This window comes from Hippocampus bargibanti, linkage group LG03 (assembly GCF_051943395.1).
Source record: "Hippocampus bargibanti isolate YZ-2025 linkage group LG03, ASM5194339v1, whole genome shotgun sequence".
NCBI lineage: Eukaryota > Metazoa > Chordata > Actinopteri > Syngnathiformes > Syngnathidae > Hippocampus > Hippocampus bargibanti.
In genome coordinates this window covers 25,274,758-25,295,958 of record NC_142736.1, presented here as the reverse complement: position 1 = coordinate 25,295,958, position 21,201 = coordinate 25,274,758, and the positions used below count along the sequence as shown (strand labels likewise).

Here is a 21,201-nt window from a genome sequence, read left to right as displayed (position 1 = left end):
GCATACTTGAACCTCATTTTACTCCAGACTCATACAATTTAGGAATTAATTATTTTTTTCTCAATTTGGATCATTCATACAATAGCCTGCTGAGGCAAAATAGGATTAGTAATACTGATGAGGTGATACCGGTGGAAGTGGGGCAACCAGGCCAGTCGTTAGTCAGAACAATAGGAACAATCAGTGGAGCTGCAAGGAGTAGTCCTCTGCTCACCCCAACCTTAGAGCAGGGACCTATCATAGCAGAGTCTGGCACCGCCATGTCTGGACAGTCGGGATATATATAGTGGGCCTAAACTACCAGTAAGACTTTGGTTTGCTGACGAAGTTTCTTGGATAAGAAGCGAAACGTCCGACACCTTCAAAGAAGTACAGATGATGGCTGAAGAAACCTTTTCATCGATGAAAGAAGAGTGTATACATTTCCTTCCGCTGCATTGAATGTTTATGTAGTCCTAAAACTCAATATTCTGTGTGTCCTGACATTTGAGTGAAAATGATAAAAACCCTGGCACTGGAGTGGACAGAATTTTGCCTGGCAGTGAATGAGTTAAATTCTACCCTCTGCAGTGTTAATTCACAAAATCCGTATTTAGTTTGTTGATTCAGATATTCAGAAAAAGAAAAAAAAATGCCATCATCATAATAATATATGCTTGTCTGTTACTGTGAAGTGTCCTTGAAAGCTTTGAAAGGCGCTTGAAATAAATTATTATTATTATTATTATTATTATTATTATTATTATTATTATTATTATTATTATTATTAACAAAACCACTGATGGTGTAGGCTGATACTTGTGTGCTGATACTCGCCTGACTTGTGTGCGGCAGATTGGGATCGATTCCCACACAGTGACTATATGGATGTGAGTGTATATGGTTGGTTGTCGCGATATGTGCTCTGCGACAGGCCGGCGACCAGTTCAGGGGATAGTCTGCCTTTCTCCCAAAGTCTAGCTGTTCACGATGAGCGGTGTTGAAAATGGATGGAAGAATGAACAATACTACTACTACTACTACTACTAATAATAATAATAATAATAAGAATTACAACAACAACAACGACAATGACAACGACAACAATAATAATAATAATAATAATAATAATAATAATAATAATAATAATAATAATAATAATGAGTAGAAGAAGAATATTAAAAACAACAGATGAAACCTGTTCACTTCAATGTTCCATATACTGTAGGTAACTGCCCTGGCAAAGTCTCTGCTGTTATGTTTGGTGTGGGAATTGCGTTTTTAATAACATTCATCAGTAAGCTCTAATTGATTCGTTGAGTAAAAGTGGTGGCTGCATATCAAATGCTCCGGCTATCTCTGGCCCGCGAGCAAGGGATTTAAAGTGCCACTAATTCACTGGCCAGTGACACGTCAGACTATTTATTAAAGTACACTAACTTAATGAATGGTCCATAGAATGGAGAGTTAAAACATTTAGTGTCCTTCGAGAGAGATCAAGCGTAATAGACACACAAGCTGGGTGTGCGGGGAGATGGAGGGTGGTAAAGAGGGAAGAGTGCGTGAGAATAAATGGCCCATCGTATAGAGTTAAGACGTTAAAAGTGCAAATAGACATCTGACCCTCTTATAGCTTGTAAATGCAGTTGAGAAACGCAGCTACCAATGCCACTTTACACACAGAGATGGAGGGATGGGGAGGCACGAACGGGAAAAGGATAGGGAAGGGTGGGAAAGGGAGTGATGTGAAAGAGAAAAGGGGGGCTGTCACTGGAAATGCGAGTGGATGGAGACAGAAGCGAGCAAAGATAATTTATAGCGCCAATGAATAGAATAGATCTGAGTGAACAGGAAGTGTCAGAAAAACTGTTAAAGGAAGAGAGCAAAGAGCGCATTAATCACAGAAGGTTTGCGCAAGAGTGTGGACATTAATTGTAAGATAGCATGTAAGCTAATGGAGGGAGGGTGTGGCTGACCATACATCACATGGGGATCTGCAAGTACATTCAAAATAAGAACACCCTGTAGAGCGCAGACCTCTTCTAAGGCAGAATAACGATGTTCTGTACTATAAATATGAATGTTCGCGAAACTGCAGTGGAAAAGCTTCTCTCCCAGTCGATGGCAGTAATCATAATGACAGTCAAGTTGACAAAATAAAGAGAAGATTAGCTGATGGTCTCTGAGATCAGAATTAGGATGGTTTCTTATCCCCACGTCATATGCTTCTGAGAAACATGTAGTTTCTCTTTGGGATAACAAATGACCAAGGGTGTTGTGTTAATGCTGGCGCGTGTGGCTGCCGCTGCTCACCCACAGAAAAACTGCCTGTGACTGTAAAGTGACTTTGAGAGATTTGAAAGGCGCTTATAAATCAAATGTATTATTATTATTATTATTATTATTATTATTATAAAAAGCTAAAATAAAGATGACATAAGCGAGCGGGTTTCGCATTTTTAAACATTTTGGATTAGACCACGTTCAAATATGGCACCATAGCCAATGTATAAGACACGACACTGGTTTTCTATTGTTTCCGTGTTCATATTTGTACTGAGCAAATCTTTACCCAAGTGTGTGTGCCAGGGACGTGTGTGCTTGTTTGTGTGTGTGTGTGTGTGTGTGTGTGTGTGTGTGTGTGTGTGTGTGTGTGTGTGTGTGTGTGTGTGTGTGTGTGTGTGTGTGTGGATATGTGTGCGCGCGCGCGTGTGTGTGTGTGTGTGTGTGTGTGTATGTGTCAGGGGGCGGGGCTAAGTGTTGTGAAAGGCCATTATCACCATCAGGCCATGTCACTCGGCCTGTGAAACCCATGGGAACCACCCTACTGATACACAGTGAAACACACACACACACACACACACACACACACACACACACACACACACACACACACACACACACACACACACACACACACACACACACACACACACACACACACACTCGATGAGAGGTTACACTCGTGCCACTGGTGCAAAGTTGCACATTAACACTTTTCAAGGCCTCCAACAAAGATGGCTACTACCCTGAGGGACAGGAAGAGAGTGATCAGTGTGGAACATGACTATACTAACGTAAAAAAATATATACCTAGTAATTGAAAGTGTAAGTCTTTTCCTTCTAGTCGAAATGTGCAAATATTTGTGGATTCTTATTTTATATATATTTTTAAAATCCACTGAGGTGAACAAAAACATTAGCAAATTGCCATGAATTCAGAGAGCCCATTTAAGCGTTGAGCTGATATCAGACGAAAATAAGAATGTGAGAGATGTTCGCGGAGACACGAAGATTGAAGGAGAGATGTAGATGAAGCCAGAAGGTGGAGGAGGAGGAAAGAAGAGTTAAGTCGGCTATTAGCGATGCGGCGTGTGGCGCCCACTCTTACTCGCGTTCCACAAGGTTAACGATAAGGGCCCCTCGGCAGCTGAAATGCTCAAGTAGCTTTTATCGTATCATAATAATGAATCAAAGATAAAATAAAATAAATGAACTCCAAAAGGCAGGCAGGTAAAATGAGACATATGCACACAAAGGTGAGCAGGCGCACGCCTATGTGGGGGCGGGGACTGAGGGTATAAAGAGGAATCCGAGAAGGCCGGAACAGGATATTAAAAATATATATACATATATACAATCTTGTTCATGTTGGGTGAAATCGTCTGATGGCATCTGATTGAAAAATATTTGCCTTCAGGTCAGACCAGCACCCTCAAACCCCACTGTGTCAAGCAGGCTTCTTAAAAGGCTTCATGGCTCTCTGCTACATTAAATAGCTGGCCTCTGCATCCCATTTACTGCTGCTGGCTATTAGGAATGGGAAAGAAGAGAATAAAAAGGGGAGGGGACAAACAGACATGGCTGAATGTGATCGTCTGTTTAGTACCGCACACAGCATGTCTTACAGCCACGTGTGTGTGCACGCACGTGTGTGTGGTGCCCTTGGCAAGAGGAGAAGATCTAGCTTTTTTTTCCAAATGGACAGTAGTTAGCCACCCACTGGAGCAAGCTGTTCACATTTCCTGACTGACTGTGACTGTTCACATTTCCTGACCAAACTACATCCACTTGATCCTACTCCTCGGTACGCGGTATGTGAGCGTAAATCAACTCACACCTCAACCTTGCCTTTTAATGAATATCTCTCAAAGGACCACATGACCTATTATGTCAATTCTTCCGATCGATCCGTTTATCTATCTATCCATCCATCCCTCCCTCCCTCCTTCCTTCTTCTTTCCATCCCCATGTTCAGAACCATCAGTTTGAGCCAGCCATATCGGCCACGAAAAGCACTGTTGTAAAGAGTGACAGACAGAGATAGAGAGATAGAGAAAGAGGGAGTCAGATAGACAGAGTGAGATAGAGAGAGAGAGAAACAGGGGCTATATATATATATAAGGAGAGGGAGACAGAGACGCAGAGAGAGAGAGGCAAAGAGAGAGGAGAGACCGAGTGAGAGAGAGACAGAATGAGAGAGCGAGAGAAAGGGACAGAGAGAGACAGAGAGAAACAGAGAGGGAGAGAGGAGAGCGCAACAGAGCGAAAGAGAGACAGAGAGAGTGAGAGGAGAGAGAGAGAGAGTCACACAGATAGAGACAGCGAGAGTGAGAGAGAGAAAGCGAGAGGAGACAGAGCCTGAGTGAGAGGGAGAGACAGAGAGATGAAGAAACACAGAGAGAGAGAGAGAGAGAGAGAGAGAGAGAGAGAGAGAGAGAGAGAGAGAGAGAGAGAGAGAGAGAGAGAGAGAGAGAGAGAGAGAGAGAGAGAGAGAGAGAGAGAGAGAGAGAGAGAGAGAGAGAGAGAGAGAGAGAGAGGTTAAATGTTAAATAAATGTGGTGCTTTTGAAAGAGGATATGAACAAGTTTCAAAACTGGAAGCCTGGTTTTAATCGATATTGCTCTACTGTAATAATCCTGGAAGGCATAGTCTGGAGTAACACATGTAATGCTTCAAACAATAGTCGTTTAACTTACAGAATCATAGGTCTCTTTTTGAATTGAACAATATATACAGTGTGAAATAAATACATTTGCACAAATGGACATTATCATTGGAGCACACTTGTATGATACACAACACAAAAATATACAGGTACTTTTTTTTCTTTTTTTTTTTTCTTTTTCTGATGTGAAGCACATCTAAAATCTACGAACATGTTTTTAATAACAATACAGGGTCTCTCCCACTTCGTCCAGAATTCTTCACAAGACAAGAGTCTTTTATTTCCCCTTCCCTTGAAAAGTTTTTTATCCAAACTCTCCCTCACCCACCAATGTTGGGCAAGTGGCCACAATTAAATACGACAAAATGACTGTCGAGCTGGGATGGACAATCCTTTGCTGTTTCAGCTACACAAGTCATAGTTGGATTACATACAATATTTGCAGTTAATGGGTCTCAGTAACAGATAAAAGAAAACAACATGGTGCTTAAAGTGCAACCTGGTCAAAACACCCCATTCATTTCACCATTGCACCTCATGGAAAATAGCAAACTGCCTATTTGTATGGGTTTGAACTCCAATAGTTGGTAAATAAGTGCAACTTGTCAAGTCAACAAAATTATTACTTTTTACAAAGTCAATGCACTTGCATCATGATGTTTTTCTTGGACACCAATTGTGTCATAAAACTTTGCAATCAACTGTTTTGGCCTTTTATAAAACATTGCGTCATTATTTTTTTCGGTGTTGTCATTTTTCATGAAGTGAATATAGTCAAATGTGCATTTTTGTGAGATTTGAAGCATTTTTTCCTGTATTTAATTGGACTGGAGGCAATTTAACAGTAAATTTCATTTTTTAATGTTCTTGAAATCAGCTTTTCTCATTGTATGAAAGAGAATAAAACAATATTGTACATTTTACATGAAATTGAACTTCAGGACTTTGATGAGCATTATGGTTTACATTTGTAGATAAGAGTCTCAGTGTCACTGATAAGTCAATCACCGAAAGATAAGCGCTCAGGCCACACTCTGTATTTAATGAAAGATCTATTAAAAAAAAAACAGGATAATTTCAAGAAAATGAACAAAATGAAAAGGGTATTGGGAAGCTGCATGGAAAGTAGTTCTGTATGTACAACAAGCATATCAAAAGGTTCTCATTTATACCCATTTTCATCCACTCTTTGTTATTTCACCTTAAAAGATATACAGACTAGTGTTTGTTTGACAGAAAAGTTACACAAATGCCCCTCTTCCTTTAATTACTTGCATGGATCATTTAGTTACTAAATAATTCATTAAGTATGTGTCGTCAGGTAAGAGATGAGATGAATCCTGTAATTCAATCCGAGAAGAGTTTTTTTTCGTCAGACCACGTAGCTTCTAGTCTACTGGGTGAAGCACACTGCATGAGGACAGTAGTCAGCCGGAAGGAAGCACACGTGCATGCCTCTAGGAGCTCCACATAAAGAGGGACAGAGCCAAAAAAAAGGAAGACTTGGGGAATCACAAGCAACATTTTGCCCCCTGCACGGTTAAAAACAGCAAACGTGGTCATTTTTTTTTTGCTATTTTAAAAATCTGTTGTTTGCGATAAAATGTCTTATGTTAGAATTGTAATCTGTCTATTTACAATATATAATGTTAACGAAGACTGAGAAAATAGCCATTAAGATTTAATGATGTTTGCGAACAATGTCAGAGATGGACTACACACTTTACTTCTCAGCTGCCAGCTCCTCTAGTAGGATGGATAAACATTTGGCATTCTTATCTCGCATTGCAAATGACACACATATGCATTATTATGTTTAAATCTCCGAGTGGTAAAGCTATGAGGAATGATCAAATCTTGGATGTGGTTTAAGGTTGTATTTCAAGAAAATACAATTTTGCAAATGCAAAGTGAGAGAACAACATATAGTAGAGTCCGTGCCTTTTTGTTTTGATCTTTGTCGCTTAGACTGATTGCACTTTAACAAATTAAAACTTCGAAAACAGGAGGTGGGATCACAAACCAGGCAAAACCAGTGCATGACAGTCTGATCATGATTTGTTTTAGCACCATGTTCCATTGCTGAACAACACATTCACTTATTTCTGGCACACTTCCACCAAGCGCGACAATTCAGTCCAAACTTCAGTTGAGGAATTAAGCTGCCTTTGCTTTTTAGACAAAAAAAGTGAGAAATCACTGCAATTGGAAGTGATTTTAAACATTATTCAGATGAGAAAATGACATTCCCTCTCTATGTTTTAGTGAAACACGTCTGCGGCAAAATGGAGTCTGGGGACTTACTGTGCTGTAAAAAAACATCAATGACAGCATTGATTATTCGACATTAGCTCAACTTTAATCACATGGTCGATTATGAAAAAAAAAATCTTCAGTTGTTCCACTGTTAATAGAGAATAGCAACCCAGAAGAAAGGTGGACAAATCCAGACTGGGCAGTGCAAAAGATTGACACTTTTCCACTCAGTACCAACGAGTGATGTTGTACCTAAAGGGCAGTCCTCAATAAACTTTAGCCTCTTGATTAATTGACATAAGACGATCCCAGGCCAGTGTGGGAAAAACCCAAAAGCTGTATTTTCTCAAACGGAACAAAAATGACTTTCGATTACTGTTCCTCTGAGTTGTTGAATTCATTGGCTTGTTATACTCTTGTTGTGTTGCACTATTTTTATGCAGACTATAAATCACACCAAAACAGGTTTATGGGTCTAAACAGAAGGGAAGTGTAGCACTTGGTGGAATCATGGCTTTTAACGGTCCCATGGTTTTTTTTCCTCACTTGGCTTTGGAGAAGATGTTGACAAGTTGCAAATATCAATAATAGATGTTCAACGTTAAATGAAGCTAACACTGCTTTGTGGTCACGCTCATCATCATCTGACTCCATGTTACAATTTCATGACTGCTATGGAGAGTAAAGATAACGTGTTTTGTTCACAAAAGAGAACAAAAAGCTACATATTCTTCCTAAAGCCCATCTTTGCACTCTCCCATCAATGCACTCCTGCTTGAAAGCTCCGAAGATAAACTTTGATTTGTTAATACATGATAAGTTGTTATATTTATACATACATGATAACTACTGAGTGTTGTCAAGCTGGTAGAGGAAAGTGTGTTTTTTGGGTTAAAGGAGACAAAGAAAAAAACAAAGCTGCTGTTATACATCATATACAGGGTGTCCGTTATTTACAAGTCGAGTATTGGAATCTTATGACAATAATTTTGAGTAGACGCCAAGAAAGGAAAATAAAGCAACACTTCAGTCACCTTCTGTCCTGACAATGGCGGGGTCACATCTGCAGAACATCTGCTCTGTGGCCATCTTGTTCAGATGATCTTGTGGAGCTTCTGAAGGAAGCTCAGCAAGGGAGGGAAGCACCGAGGCACCACCTGACTGTCTTAATGGCACAGTCAAAGAGTGAAATGTGCGCTAGCTGGTTAGCTGCATGGCGCTGACAAACACAAGTGGACAATATGAACATTTGTTGGACCTTTTGCCACTTTTGGACTGCATGCTAGCTACCAACTGAGCTCCCATGGCTTTAATGATTCATAAGATTTGAGGGGCAGGTAAGCGTGTTTGTATTTGGGGTAGCTATCTTCAAACTGAAATATGTGTATTTTTGACAGGTGAGTGACATGGGAGTCAGCAAATGAGAGCGGAAATTTAGTTGTTGTGATCAGAGATGTCCGACAAGCTGTTAACCGGTTAAATGTTACCTTTCTGGGTGTCAGATGTGGCTTATTTGAAAGTGCTTATTAAGCGTTTATTTATCTATGGTTTCTTCAATAAAACTATTTAGAGTTCACTGACTATCTTTGACCACTTGTGGTGGCATTACAATATGGTCTCATTTAAGATTCCAGGTAGATCCAATTGACTAATTTCGCTATTTGCAATTTATTGTCATCTTTTTTAAGTGTAAAACTATTTCAAATGCAATGTGGACTCTGTATGTGCTAACAGAAGTAGTTAGGAACAGAATAGTAAGCTTGGCTGGTACAATGCAGAGGAAAAGTGACATGCTTCAATTGTAAATCTAACATAATTTTAACAAGTGTCAACAGGTCACAAGCTGCTGAGTGTTTCGGGCTGAGTGTGCTGACAGCAACCAATTCCAACTTTAATCCTTGAACGCGTCAATTCCCTGCTGGGTATCAGCACAAGTAGACCACTTTTGAATTATTAATAGAAACTAACAACAGTCCAGGGCCTCATCATTATATATAGTTATATGGTACATTACAAAAAAAGTACAATAATTTTGGGTAATGGCATAAAGTTGCTGGCATCCGCTGAATGCAAGTGTTCCATCTCTTGACAGGCAAATCTCCTCACCGTCTTCTTTTTCCATCCAAATGTCAATGTACACATCATGTGTTTACATATGTCTTTGATACATCTTTAGTTTTTTTCCCTTCATCTTTTTCAAACACTTAAAAAATTATATGGTGGGGAGCAAGGGGGAAATGTCTCATCAGTCCTCTGAACTTCTGTTCAATGTGTCCTCATTTGAGCACGATCCTATGATTAATATCATTAAATGCATATGTGGTTGCTTTTGTTGGTGTTTTTTTCACCCAAAAATAACAACAGCAGGAAGTGTCTTCTTTTCCCTTAAGAGGGGGAAGCATCATATCAGTCATCTCCCACCTCCCAACATATAAAAGGTCAACAGCCTTTTCCTTCAAATCTTAGACAGCAGAGGGTAAAGGTAAGACGAGCATCTTACTTGTTTAGTCATACTGGGCGTACTGAAAGGGAAGTATTATCTTGTGTTTTTGGGCGCGTGCGTGTGTACGTGTCTGTGTGTGTGTGTGTGCGTGCGTGTATGTTTAAATCATGAAGGGTTGCTTGGACTTTATGCCATCACACTTTGGCCTCAAGCAGCTCCAGGAAGAGTTTGTGCATGGGCACTTTGCCATCCTGCTTGATACTGTAGAAGTGCTGCACAGCCTTGGTGGAGGTCTGACGGAGCAGTGGCAGGGTCATGAGCAGTTTGCCCGTCCTCCGGGGGTCCTCCTGGTGCTGGGAAGCCTCGTAGTCCTGTAAAGCCTCATGGATCACATCCTGGAGCTTCTGCACCGCATCCACATCTTCAATATGCATGGAGTCTGACGAGAAAAGTACAATCATTTTTCATTATAGCAGACATGTTGGAACTGTAATTTTTTAAAAGCAAATGTTTGACGCAATAGAGCAATATGACATATATATATGTATGTGTGTGCATATATACATCAAGCTTCCTGGCTTCTGGTAGAGGACCCGAGCACACCACCCATGGGGGGGTGAGACGAAGATTATATATATATATATATATATATATATATATATATATATTTCTTTTTAGATTCTGAGCTTGTACAAGTATGTGTCTTTAAAAGTGTGCAGCTGTGGGCGTAATAAATGAACAGACGCAAGGATAGGTGGGCGGAGTCCAAAAAAGATGGAGTTGTAGGATGATGAAGAAATTCAGGAACAGCTAAAGTGTTTGTGCGTGTGTGTGTTTGTGTGCGTGCGCAGACACACAGGTCATCCCTCATGTTGTGGCATGTTGTTCTTCAACATATGTGGGAGTGTGCAGACTGCGAATGTCCCTCAATGATAATGCTCCACCATGGCCCTTTGGGAAGGCCAAGTCTTAATGTGAGCTGGCCTTTAGCGCCCAACCTCTGATCAATGGACCTGATCAATGGCTACATGCATGTTAAATAATAATCACAAGGCAACCGCTGATCCATACTACCCCCCACATACAATGCAATGTTGGTAGTTGACTGAAAAAAAATACCTCACTCTACTCGCCTGCCCAATATCCGAGGTACTTAAATTCCAAAATATTGACCAATAATCAGTTTTGATTGATACTGTCAGCGAAGCACACGATGTTTGTTATTGAGGTTGAGCATAAATTGTGTGTTGTTTGCCTCGGCCTTTAGATTACAATATGGTTTTAGATGGATTACAATAAATACTGAGGCAGTCACAGCTGTCATATATACACAAGGCTGGATCTATAGAGTGTAAGGCATGTATCAGTATGCAGGAGCAGACCACTCGGGTTTGTCCTATGAGGATCAATAGGAAATTCAGCTTGCGTTATGTCAAACATTTTGAGTTTATAAAGGAGGCGTCGGTCCAATGTTAGATTTAATTCACTCGATCACGAGTAGCTTTATTACCATGACTAAATTCTATCCAAAATACAAATGACACAGATAGATTAATTGAATGCAGGTGCAATTAATGTTGCGTGTTTAGCATTCTGGCTTCTAGTCATTTTTACTGCTACACACTCACAAGCTTAACGGCACAACTTAATGAGCGGTAAATGTTAAACCACAACATGGAACACAATGCGCGCACATACGCAAATTTGCGCACACATGCCTTCTGTTTCCCATGGCTAGTTGAAATGCCTTTACATGTGGGGCACGTTTGCTAACATTTCTTAAGGCTTGGCTTCATTAATGCAGACGATTAGCATCCCGTGAATTAATTAATGTCCGTGCCCTTCAAAATGCTAATGCTAGCGCACTGTTGTCTTGAAGAGTACTTGGAAAGCTGTGCCTGTGATGTAAAGTTAGTGTGATTCACAGATATTTTTCTAAAGAGTGCTTGGCTTCCCTAAATAAAATACATAATTCCAGAATATGACATTAGCATGTTAAAGTTATTCTGATACCGCTATCTTAATTTGCCGTGTCTAATATAATGAAATAAATTAGCAATATCAAGACTTCACTTTTGTCATTTTTTGCTACACATGAAAGATAAGAACATGGATAAGAGCAGCTTTCAGGTGCACTGCACAAGGTCTTTGGATTAGTGGAGCAGCAATGAGGGCAATTCAAGGTGACTCATAATCATAACAATTGTTTTAAGATATAGAGAACTGTGTGTACAGGAAGGGATTGGGTATTAACTGATCACATGTAGCAGCCTGATCTGGTAAATTTTCATTTCACTTTGTATTTTTTTTTTCTTGTAGGATTCTCAAAGTGTCGCCTGAGTTTTAGTGTGCTCAAAAGAAATATTATCAGTCCATTCAAGGCTTCGAGAAAAATACGACACACAATTGTAATGTGTTTTCCCAATATTATCACTTTATAATATTGTACTTCCGACACGAGTGAATTAATGGAATCATTATTTATTTAATATTCAACTTGTTTATACTTCAACTCAATGGGCATTTGTTGCTCTTTTGTATGTGCCTTTTCCACCCGGGGGCAGTTTAATATATCCATAAAAACCATGGAGAAGATGCTTATAACAGTAAGATGTCTATTGACCAAGTGGAAAGATTATATTTTTGGGTAGAGGGGGAAGAGGAAGAACATGAAACTAACTGTCAACACATAAAAATTGTCCGTTAGGCTTTAAGGTTGGATGCCCCCTTCTTTAATAGGGATGCCCCAAGGATCTTTTCATTGACGGGGGGCAGTGGGGCCAGGATGCTTAACATGTGTCTGGGGTATTATATTTGTCTATTGAAACTGTGTGGATGCCCGGGGCCACTAGGCCATCAAACGCCCCCTGTCCTCCCGACAGCCAACGCAGTGACTGCCACATAAACCAACCCGGAAACACGGTCAATACTTCTGGATGACAGTATCAACTCTATAAATATGCATAAGCATTTGCAACAATATCAAATTTAAATTTCAGGAACATTAGACCAGCATCAAATCAGTGTTTCATGACAATTTAATTGGGATGTTGAAACGTGTACATGTGAGTGGCAGATTTGGGATGTCAGAGCATTGAAGGTTTCAGGATTAGAACAAAAGGCCCCTCCCTCACCATTCAAAGCTTCCTCCATTGCATCTCCCATTTAAACACATTGTATTGACAGTTCCCTCTTGTAATTAAAGGGCACTGAAGAGCTGGCCTCCATCCAAGACAAAGTTCAAAAGACGGGTCATGGGAGGGGAGGGGCATGCCTCTGTGCATGTGTATGTATGTGTGTGCGTGTGTCTGTGTGTCATTTGTGTGAGTCAGTCAGCTGTCGATGCAGCCGGACACATCAGAGAGGGGCCTTTATCGACAGACTTTGAGCCCCAATGATTTCACCTTATTTAACAGGCATCTAAAGAGACGACTATGCTAATTGTAAAAGGGATGGCCATAATGTGTGTGCGTGCGTGTGGGTGTGCGTGTGTTGTAAATGATTTTATTTACATCTACATTTGTGCGGAAGTGTGAGTCATGCCTCTTTGGATCAAGAGAATTGAAAGGAGTTCTTGGGCTCCGTTTAAACGAGTCCCCCAGGAATGGAGATTCCTGGGATTAACTCTTTCTGCACTTCACAAAAACACACATGAATAGTTTTTATCCAACCTGAGTTAGCCAGCGCGATGGCCTTCAGAGTAACAAATTCCTCCTTATCCAGCTTCATGGTTTTGTATTTCTTGACAAGCTGCAGGATGGCGTTGTTCAAGTCCAGGAGTCCAGCCAGCTTTGACTGATCCTCATCCATGATGTAGTCCTCGGCGTACACCAGCTAGTGGCACAAGCATAAAACGGCAGGTTGACAAGCTTTTCGTCAATGTTCGAGTAGAGCCAGAATACAGAGGACGATACCAACCTTGTCTTCAAAAGACAGCGAGCGGTACACGACACGCAGGATCAAGATCTCCATCCATGCACTCTGCAGAAGACTCATCTGGTCTGCTAGAGACAGCGTGGAGAAACCTGGCAAAGAGCATAATAAACCCAACATTGGATTATTTCATTGATGAAAAGGTTTCTTCAGTCGTCATCTGTGTACGTATTTGAAGGTGTTGGACTTTTCGCTCCTCATCCGAAGAGCTTTGTCAGCAAACTAAAGTTGTGCTGATAACTCTGGCCCTATATACAGTATATCCTGGTGCCTGACCTCTGCTCTGATGGTTCCCTGCTCTAAGGTTGGGGGCAGCATTGGACTACTCCAGCAGTGGATTACATTATTTGAAGATGAGCAAAATTGTTATTGGTCATAGGTGGGACCAGAGGGATAGCCAGAAATGAAATGTATATATTGTACATACACAAGTCAAAATGAGCAGTAATGTTGATTTTTATGTCTGAGTATGAGACAGAATCAGAATCAGAATCATCTTTATTGCCAAGTATGCAGAACACACAAGGAATTTGTTTCCGGTCGAACACGCTGCACTAGTATGATCATCAAAACATTGCAAAGAGGCACGAGACAGTTCAAGCACTATACAGTTCAATTGTGACTAATACTTGCTTGGGTGCCGATAAAGAGCTGGCAGACTTCTGGCAATGTTTTGCCCTCCCACAAGGTGGCAGAATTTGCCTTTTGTCCATGTCAGGGCTTTGTTCCAGCTTCAGTTGTTGTTAAAGCGCTATATAAACAAATATGCATGTATTGCATTGTGTTTTGGACAGCCACCCTCATTTCAAGCTCATATAATTCCAGACCCATATAATTTAGGAATTAACTATTTTTTTTTTTCCAATGAAAGAAGAGAGTCTAAGGTTTCTTACGTTGGATTGAATGTTTATGAAGTCCTAAAACTCAATATTCTGTGGGTTCTGCAATTTGAGTGAAAATGACAAAATCCCTGGCAGTGGAGTGGACACATTTTTGCACATCTGGCAGTGAATGAGTTAAATTGAATTACAGTTTTGTACAGAGAACGTTTGTATAAAAACAAAAATGTTTTCCCTGCGGAAAGATTCCAAATTGAAATTAAAATCTAAACATCTTGTTCTAGTGATCAAGATCAAAATGGTTCCTCCTTCGTGTCTTCCTTCCTCCCAGTTGTCCATAGGACTCTTGTAACTCCTCCTCATCTGCTTGTTTGCCCCTCCCCCCCGTGCCCAGGGTTGTCCTCTGGAGACAGGTAAGCCTTATCTCCCCCTGACACAACCCGCCTGGATCAATGTTGCCTATCACTGCTGGACCCCTCAAACAAACTCTTTCATTGCCGACCTGACTTCAAATTTTGTCTCTTCTTCAATGACAACCCAATCAGTTTGTAATTACCTATTCACAACGTTGACAAAAGTATTGGGACACCCTGCCATTACACCCCTGAGGAGTTAAATGCATTTGTTTTCTATATGAGTTGGAGCTTGTCACATGTAACTTTGGGTACACCCTGTACTGCTTACCACTTAATGCACATCAAAAAAAAAATGTTCTGATTGGTCCAATGAAAAATTTGATTCCTGTCTCTCTCTCCCTTCTTTGTTAATGGAACACATGCCCACTCACACTTTCCTCACAGCTGTCCTCACCCCACACACCTGTCCAGTCACACCTGTTCCACAGTGTGTACACTGCATGTGTGTTTCAAAAGCGAGGTGGCCCATGTGAGTGCACCTGTCAGACTGCTCCGCCGAACTCTGCTATGTGTGAGTGGGTGTGTTTTGGATGCACATCCTGCCAGGAGGAGCACACAGATGAGAAGGAAGATATTTCTTCAACAACATCTGCTGCTATGCGCCTCCTCTCGAGACAGGATAGTAAGTGCCAGCCAATGCGTGTGTGTTTGTGTGAATGTGCAGAGGTGTGTGTTGATGGATAATAGATCTTTCATTATGTCCAGGTTGCCGGCTATTGTTGTTTTATACATGCACACACACATGCACACACATACACAGAAACACCCTCATACAGTAAACACAGTGAAATACTTCTAGAACGATTCAGTGAAAGGGGTGATTCTAAGCGCCATGCGGCAGTGACCTCTACCTTTTATGTAATCAAACAGGATTAGATAGAGCGGGGTCACCAACGCGGTGCTCTAAAGGACCACATAATAGCTCATGGGTCTGTTCTAAAAATAGCTTATCAGTGATGGAACATTGTGATTTTCTGACAATATTGTATAGGGGATCATTTGAAAATAACAATAAGGAATAGGATGGGATGTGCTATACAGACGCTCCCCTACTTACGAACATTCGAGTTACGAACAACGGTACATACGAACATTTTTGGATTGGACTAACCTTTATTAGTCTCGCAGTGGAGAAATTTACATTTCACAGCAGCAAAGTTATGAAAGGAAGAAATTTGTAGTAACATATGTAGTATTCACTCCAGTTGTACATGTACATATCTTTATAGAGCGTATATTTTATTACATGTTTATTTTTTCCTGTACAAAGCCATACAGGTTACTTATCCAAGCCTCAAACATACCTATATAAGCCTTAAACATACATTCCATACAAAATATAGCACTGAAGCAACTTACGAACAATTTCAACTTACGAACGACTATTCGGAAGGTATCTCGTTCGTAAGTTGGGGAGAGTGTGTGGAAGTATTGCTGCCTTGATGACACGTTCTGACCACTAACTCTGATTCAGCTTTCATTTTTAACTTTTAAGTAAGACACTACTGATTTCAACTCAGCACTGATTCAAGCACAGCCCGATTACACAAACATACTCTGCCATCAACAAATGACCGGCCTGATTCCATTTGATATGCACACATCTACACTTACTCCAGTATAAAGGGAAACAACCATAATTAAAAGCCTCTTGATTAATTTATTGAGGGCAAGTGCAGAATTTCTTTTCAAAGTGCATCAATGATTTTTATCTAGCTGAGGCACTCCCTGCGCTTGTTCCTGTGCAGCAATACACATGGCGGTGAGAATGTGCATAAGGTGTTGTCTCATCAGCATGTTTTCAATCTGTGAGCAATGCACGCTGTACACCGTGAGTGTGGGTGTGTGTATTCTAGTGTGCAAATGTGAGCCACCCCTTCCCCCCCGCCCCGTTCTCTCCTCAGTAGCCTGTCTGCAGCGTTCAACCATCCAATGCCTCTTATCTGTCTGATTAATAGGTGGCCAGCTTCAGGACAAATTAATTAACAGATAACGCCATCCCGCAACCCCTCCACCCCCCGCGTTCCTCACCCCCCACCTCCTTCTCATGAAGGGATCGATACGGCAGAAGAAAAGAAACATCAATGGGAATTTAGTGCTGATGATGGAGAGAGAGGGAGCCGTATTGATGGAGCGAGAGGACCAAGAAGAGTGAGGGAAGAGAAAGTAAAACTAGGTGGGAGGCGAGGTGGGATGAAGGGTGAAGATGCTTTTTTCATACCTGTGACTTCAGTGGACAAAAGGGGTTTCCTTATTTGACTCTAATTACATTAGCTTTCTGCTCATTGTGGATAAGGCATCTCGTGCTGTGCTTGTAGTCTGACTCATATGGTAACAACATACAACCGGTCTTTTAATTAACCCTTTGCAATGATTCGTCTGTGTAAGCTCTCAGTCGTACAGGAGTGGTCCATCGATGAGAAGGTTTCTTCAGCCGTCATCTGTACAAAAGTGAAGGTTTCGGACGTTTTGCCTCCTATCCAAGAGGCTTTGTCAGCGAACTAAAGTCTGACTGGTCGTATCGGCCCCATTTATATATCCCTAATGTCCAGACATGGTGGCGCCGGACACAGCTATGATAGGTCCCTACTCTCAGGTTGGGAGGGGCGGGGGACCCCTCCCTGTGGCCCCACTGATTGTTCCTACATTCCTGACTAACGATTGGCCTATTACCCCCACTGCCCCCGGTATCACCTCATCAGCATAACGACCCTCATCAGCATTGCGAAAGTTGCCTAACCTGTTTCGCCTAAGCAGGCTATTGTATGAACGATCCAAATTGAACCTCACCCCACCAGACCGATTTAACGAAGGATTTTGTTGTTTTATAAGAATCGCTTCTTTTACCCCCCTTTCAAACCATCTATGTTCTTTCGCTAAGATTTTAACCTCATTGTCGTCAAATGAGTGGTTGCTAGCTTTTAGGTGCAAATGTACTGCCGATTGAGGCCCACTAGTATTATCCCTGCGATGTTGATAAAGTCTTTTTTTGAGAATTTGTTGAGTCTCCCCAATGTACTGCTCTTTACAAATGTCAGAAAGAAAGAATAGCGAACGAAACCAATAATTCTCAAGATTCAAAAAGGAGAGGAGTAGCAGTACCGTACATTGCAGGAGTTTCTGAAAAATTACAAAGAGTCCTTTGGCAACATAAAATTCCTACTTATTTCAAACCGATAAACACGTTAAGGCAAAAATTAGTGCATCCAAAAGATAGGCTACCAAATGAAAAACAAAGTAATGTAGTTTATTCCATACATTGTAAGAATGAAAATTGTAAAGAGCAGTACATTGGGGAGACTCAACAAATTCTCAAAAAAAGACTTTATCAACATCGCAGGGATAATATAAGTGGACCTCAATCGGCAGTACATTTGCACCTAAAAGCTAGCAACCACTCATTTGACGACAATGAGGTTAAAATCTTAGCGAAAGAACATAGATGGTTTGAAAGGGGCGTAAAAGAAGCGATTCTTATAAAACAACAAAATCCTTCGTTAAATCGGTCTGGTGGGGTGAGGTTCAATTTGGATCGTTCATACAATAGCCTGCTTAGGCAAAACAGGTTAGGCAACTTTCGCAATGCTGATGAGGGTCGTTATGCTGATGAGGTGATACCGGGGGCAGTGGGGGTAATAGGCCAATCGTTAGTCAGGAATGTAGGGACAATCAGTGGGGCCACAGGGAGGGGTCCCCCGCCCCTCCCAACCTGAGAGTAGGGACCTATCATAGCTGTGTCCGGCGCCACCATGTCTGGACATTAGGGATATATAAATGGGGCCGATACGACCAGTCAGACTTTAGTTCGCTGACGAAGCCTCTTGGATAGGAGGCGAAACGTCCGAAACCTTCACTTTTGTACAGATGACGGCTGAAGAAACCTTCTCATCCTTTGCAATGATGTGATATCCTGCTTATGCTATATGTTGAATGACAACAAAATCAACATTCCACTAGTGAGCAACTACCAGATACTTGGAGAAGAAAAATATCCATAAAATTAACTGATTCACGCCAGACGTGCAAAAAAGTGTTTTTGTCATTTTCACTCAAATTGCAGGACCCACAGAATATTGAGTTTTTGGACTACACAAACATTCAATGCAATGTTACAAACTTTAGACTCTCTTCTTTCATCAGAAAAAAAGAGTTAATTACTAAACTATAGGGGTCTGGAGTTATATAAGCTTGAAATGAGGGCTGCTATCCAAAATACAATGCAATACATAACATATTGGTTTATATAGTGGTTTAACAACAGCTGAAGCTGGAACAAAGCGTTAATGTGGAAAATGTCACATCTCGTTGCCATCCGGGGCGCGCCCCGCCCCTCCTGTCACCTCCTCCGCCAATCCTGGGAGACGGCCCCTCCTATCATCGTACACCTGGGTTCCCACAGCTGATTGTCATTTCACTGATGGTGCCTTCTGACTATATCTGTCTCGTGCTCACTACCGTCTCCGTCGGAGTATTTTTGGTCATTGCCATTTCCACGTCCGTGTTGCCAGGTCTGCTATCATTCAGTTATCTTCCTTCACTCATCCCTGTTTGTTATTATTTGATGCTGTTTCCAGTAAAGACTCTTTATCCATCCAAGCCTGTCACGCCGTGTATTTCGGGTCCTTCCCTAACACCAAAAGTCCGTCGCTCGAGGTCTGCCTCCTAGCACTCGAGCGATCGTCACACAATACTCCGACCACCCATGGACCCCGCCGGCGTTGACAGGTATTTTACCGCCCTCGTACAAGAGGCGGAGCGTTCGAGCCAGCTGGCCCAGGCGATTGAGGAAATGCGCCACGCCACTACCTCGCTGGCTCAACGCCTCAAGGAGATGGAAAAGTGCATCGCCACCCTCTCTGTTCCTTCCCCCCCGCCCGTGGGCAGGCGCACGCCCCCGCTACCCCAACCCTCACGCTACGCAGGCGAAACCGAGCGCTGCGCTCAATTCCTAATGCAGTGTGCGCTCGTGTTTGAACAACATCCTGACGCCTACGTTAGCGATGAGGCTAAGGTAGCCTTCATCACCAGCCTGCTCGCGGGCGAAGCCGAATCATGGGTGCTGGCGGTACGAGAGTCCCGACCGGAGCTGTGCGCCTCGTATCCGGACTTCGTAGCCGAGATTCGCCGGGTGTTTCACCATCCAGTGACGGAGGTCGAGGCGGAAGGGAGAATCCTCGACTGCGTCCAAGGGGCCCGTTCGGCCGCAGAATACTCCGTCGCTTTCCGGATCCAGGCCGCTGGCAGCGGCTACGGCGACCGAGCGTTGAGGGGGGTGTTTCGTCGCGGCTTGAATTCCGACCTAAAGGATGAGTTGGCTACCCGCGACGCCGGCACCACCTTCGACGACCTCGTCGGGATTGTCATCGGCTTGGATCAGCGTCTTCGAGAGCGGCGAAAGGAGCTGAGCGACCGACGGCCCGAGGTACCCCGAAGCCGACCTCGGTCGACCACACCCGGCAGCGACCGCGCGCAGCCCCAGGAGGGACTCTTCGAACCGATGGTGATAGGGGGGGGAGACGACCGCGCCAACCCGAGGGCTCGTCGCACCCGAGGCCCCCAGCCTAGGACCCACGGCCAATGTAAGTCCCCGCCGAAACGGAATCCGTGGGGGGCTAAATCCACTACACGAGCCACACGGTTGGAGCTGGAGAGTGAACTATTTGGCCCCTCCAGCTCCCAAAGAGTGCGGGCGCTAGTGGACTCGGGGGCCGACGGGTGCATTATCGACCCCCACCTGGCCGACCTGCTGGGCTGCCGACTTTTAGATCTCCTTCCCCCTAAGGAGATCGTCGACCTGGATGGCCGATTATTAGCCCGGGTCACCCACCTCACGGCCCCACTTAAGCTCCGAGTGGCAGGCAACCATGTGGAGCACCGCCAATTTCTTGTTATGCCCTCCCGGAACGCGCCATTGGTCTTGGGTCTCCCCTGGCTCAAGGCCCATGACCCATCCATTTCTTGGGAGGGCCCCACCATTCAGGGCTGGAGCCCCTACTGCTACGCTAACTGCCTGCGGTCGGCTACGGCAGGGCGCAACCCCTCCCGCGGTGGCCCGCCCGAGGCCATCTGCCTCAAAGGCGTGCCACATTGCTACCACGACCTGCGGGAGGTGTTCAGCAAAGACAACGCCCAATCCCTGCCGCCCCACCGACCGTATGACTGTGCTATAGACTTGCAGCCAGGGGCTCCATTACCGGACTCCAGACTTTACCATATTTCACAACCGGAACGGGAAGCCCTGAGCACTTACATAGACTCCTCTCTAGCGGCAGGACTCATTCGGCCGTCGCGTTCCCCGCTGGGCGCAGGGTTTTTCTTTATCGACAAGAAGGACGGATCCCTGCGCCCATGCGTTGACTACCGGGGCCTGAACGACATCACCATCCG

The 21,201-nt window shown here is 43.0% G+C and overlaps 1 protein-coding gene across 6 annotated transcripts in view; it reads right to left on the bottom strand.

The window, feature by feature from the left end:
- Nucleotides 1–8,979: 8,979 nt before the first annotated feature.
- Nucleotides 8,980–21,201, bottom strand: part of esrrga (estrogen related receptor gamma a) — a 91,610-nt gene continuing 79,388 nt past the window's right edge. For all 6 annotated transcript variants that reach the window (XM_088992785.1, XM_088992781.1, XM_088992783.1 and 3 more), the window contains 3 exons: nt 13,545–13,651; nt 13,298–13,460; nt 8,980–10,065 (listed from right to left, as the gene is read on the bottom strand). In XM_088992785.1, coding sequence (XP_088848911.1) covers nt 9,821–10,065; nt 13,298–13,460; nt 13,545–13,651 — 515 coding nt within the window. In that variant the 3' untranslated portion in view covers nt 8,980–9,820. The remainder of the gene's footprint in view (nt 10,066–13,297; nt 13,461–13,544; nt 13,652–21,201) is intronic.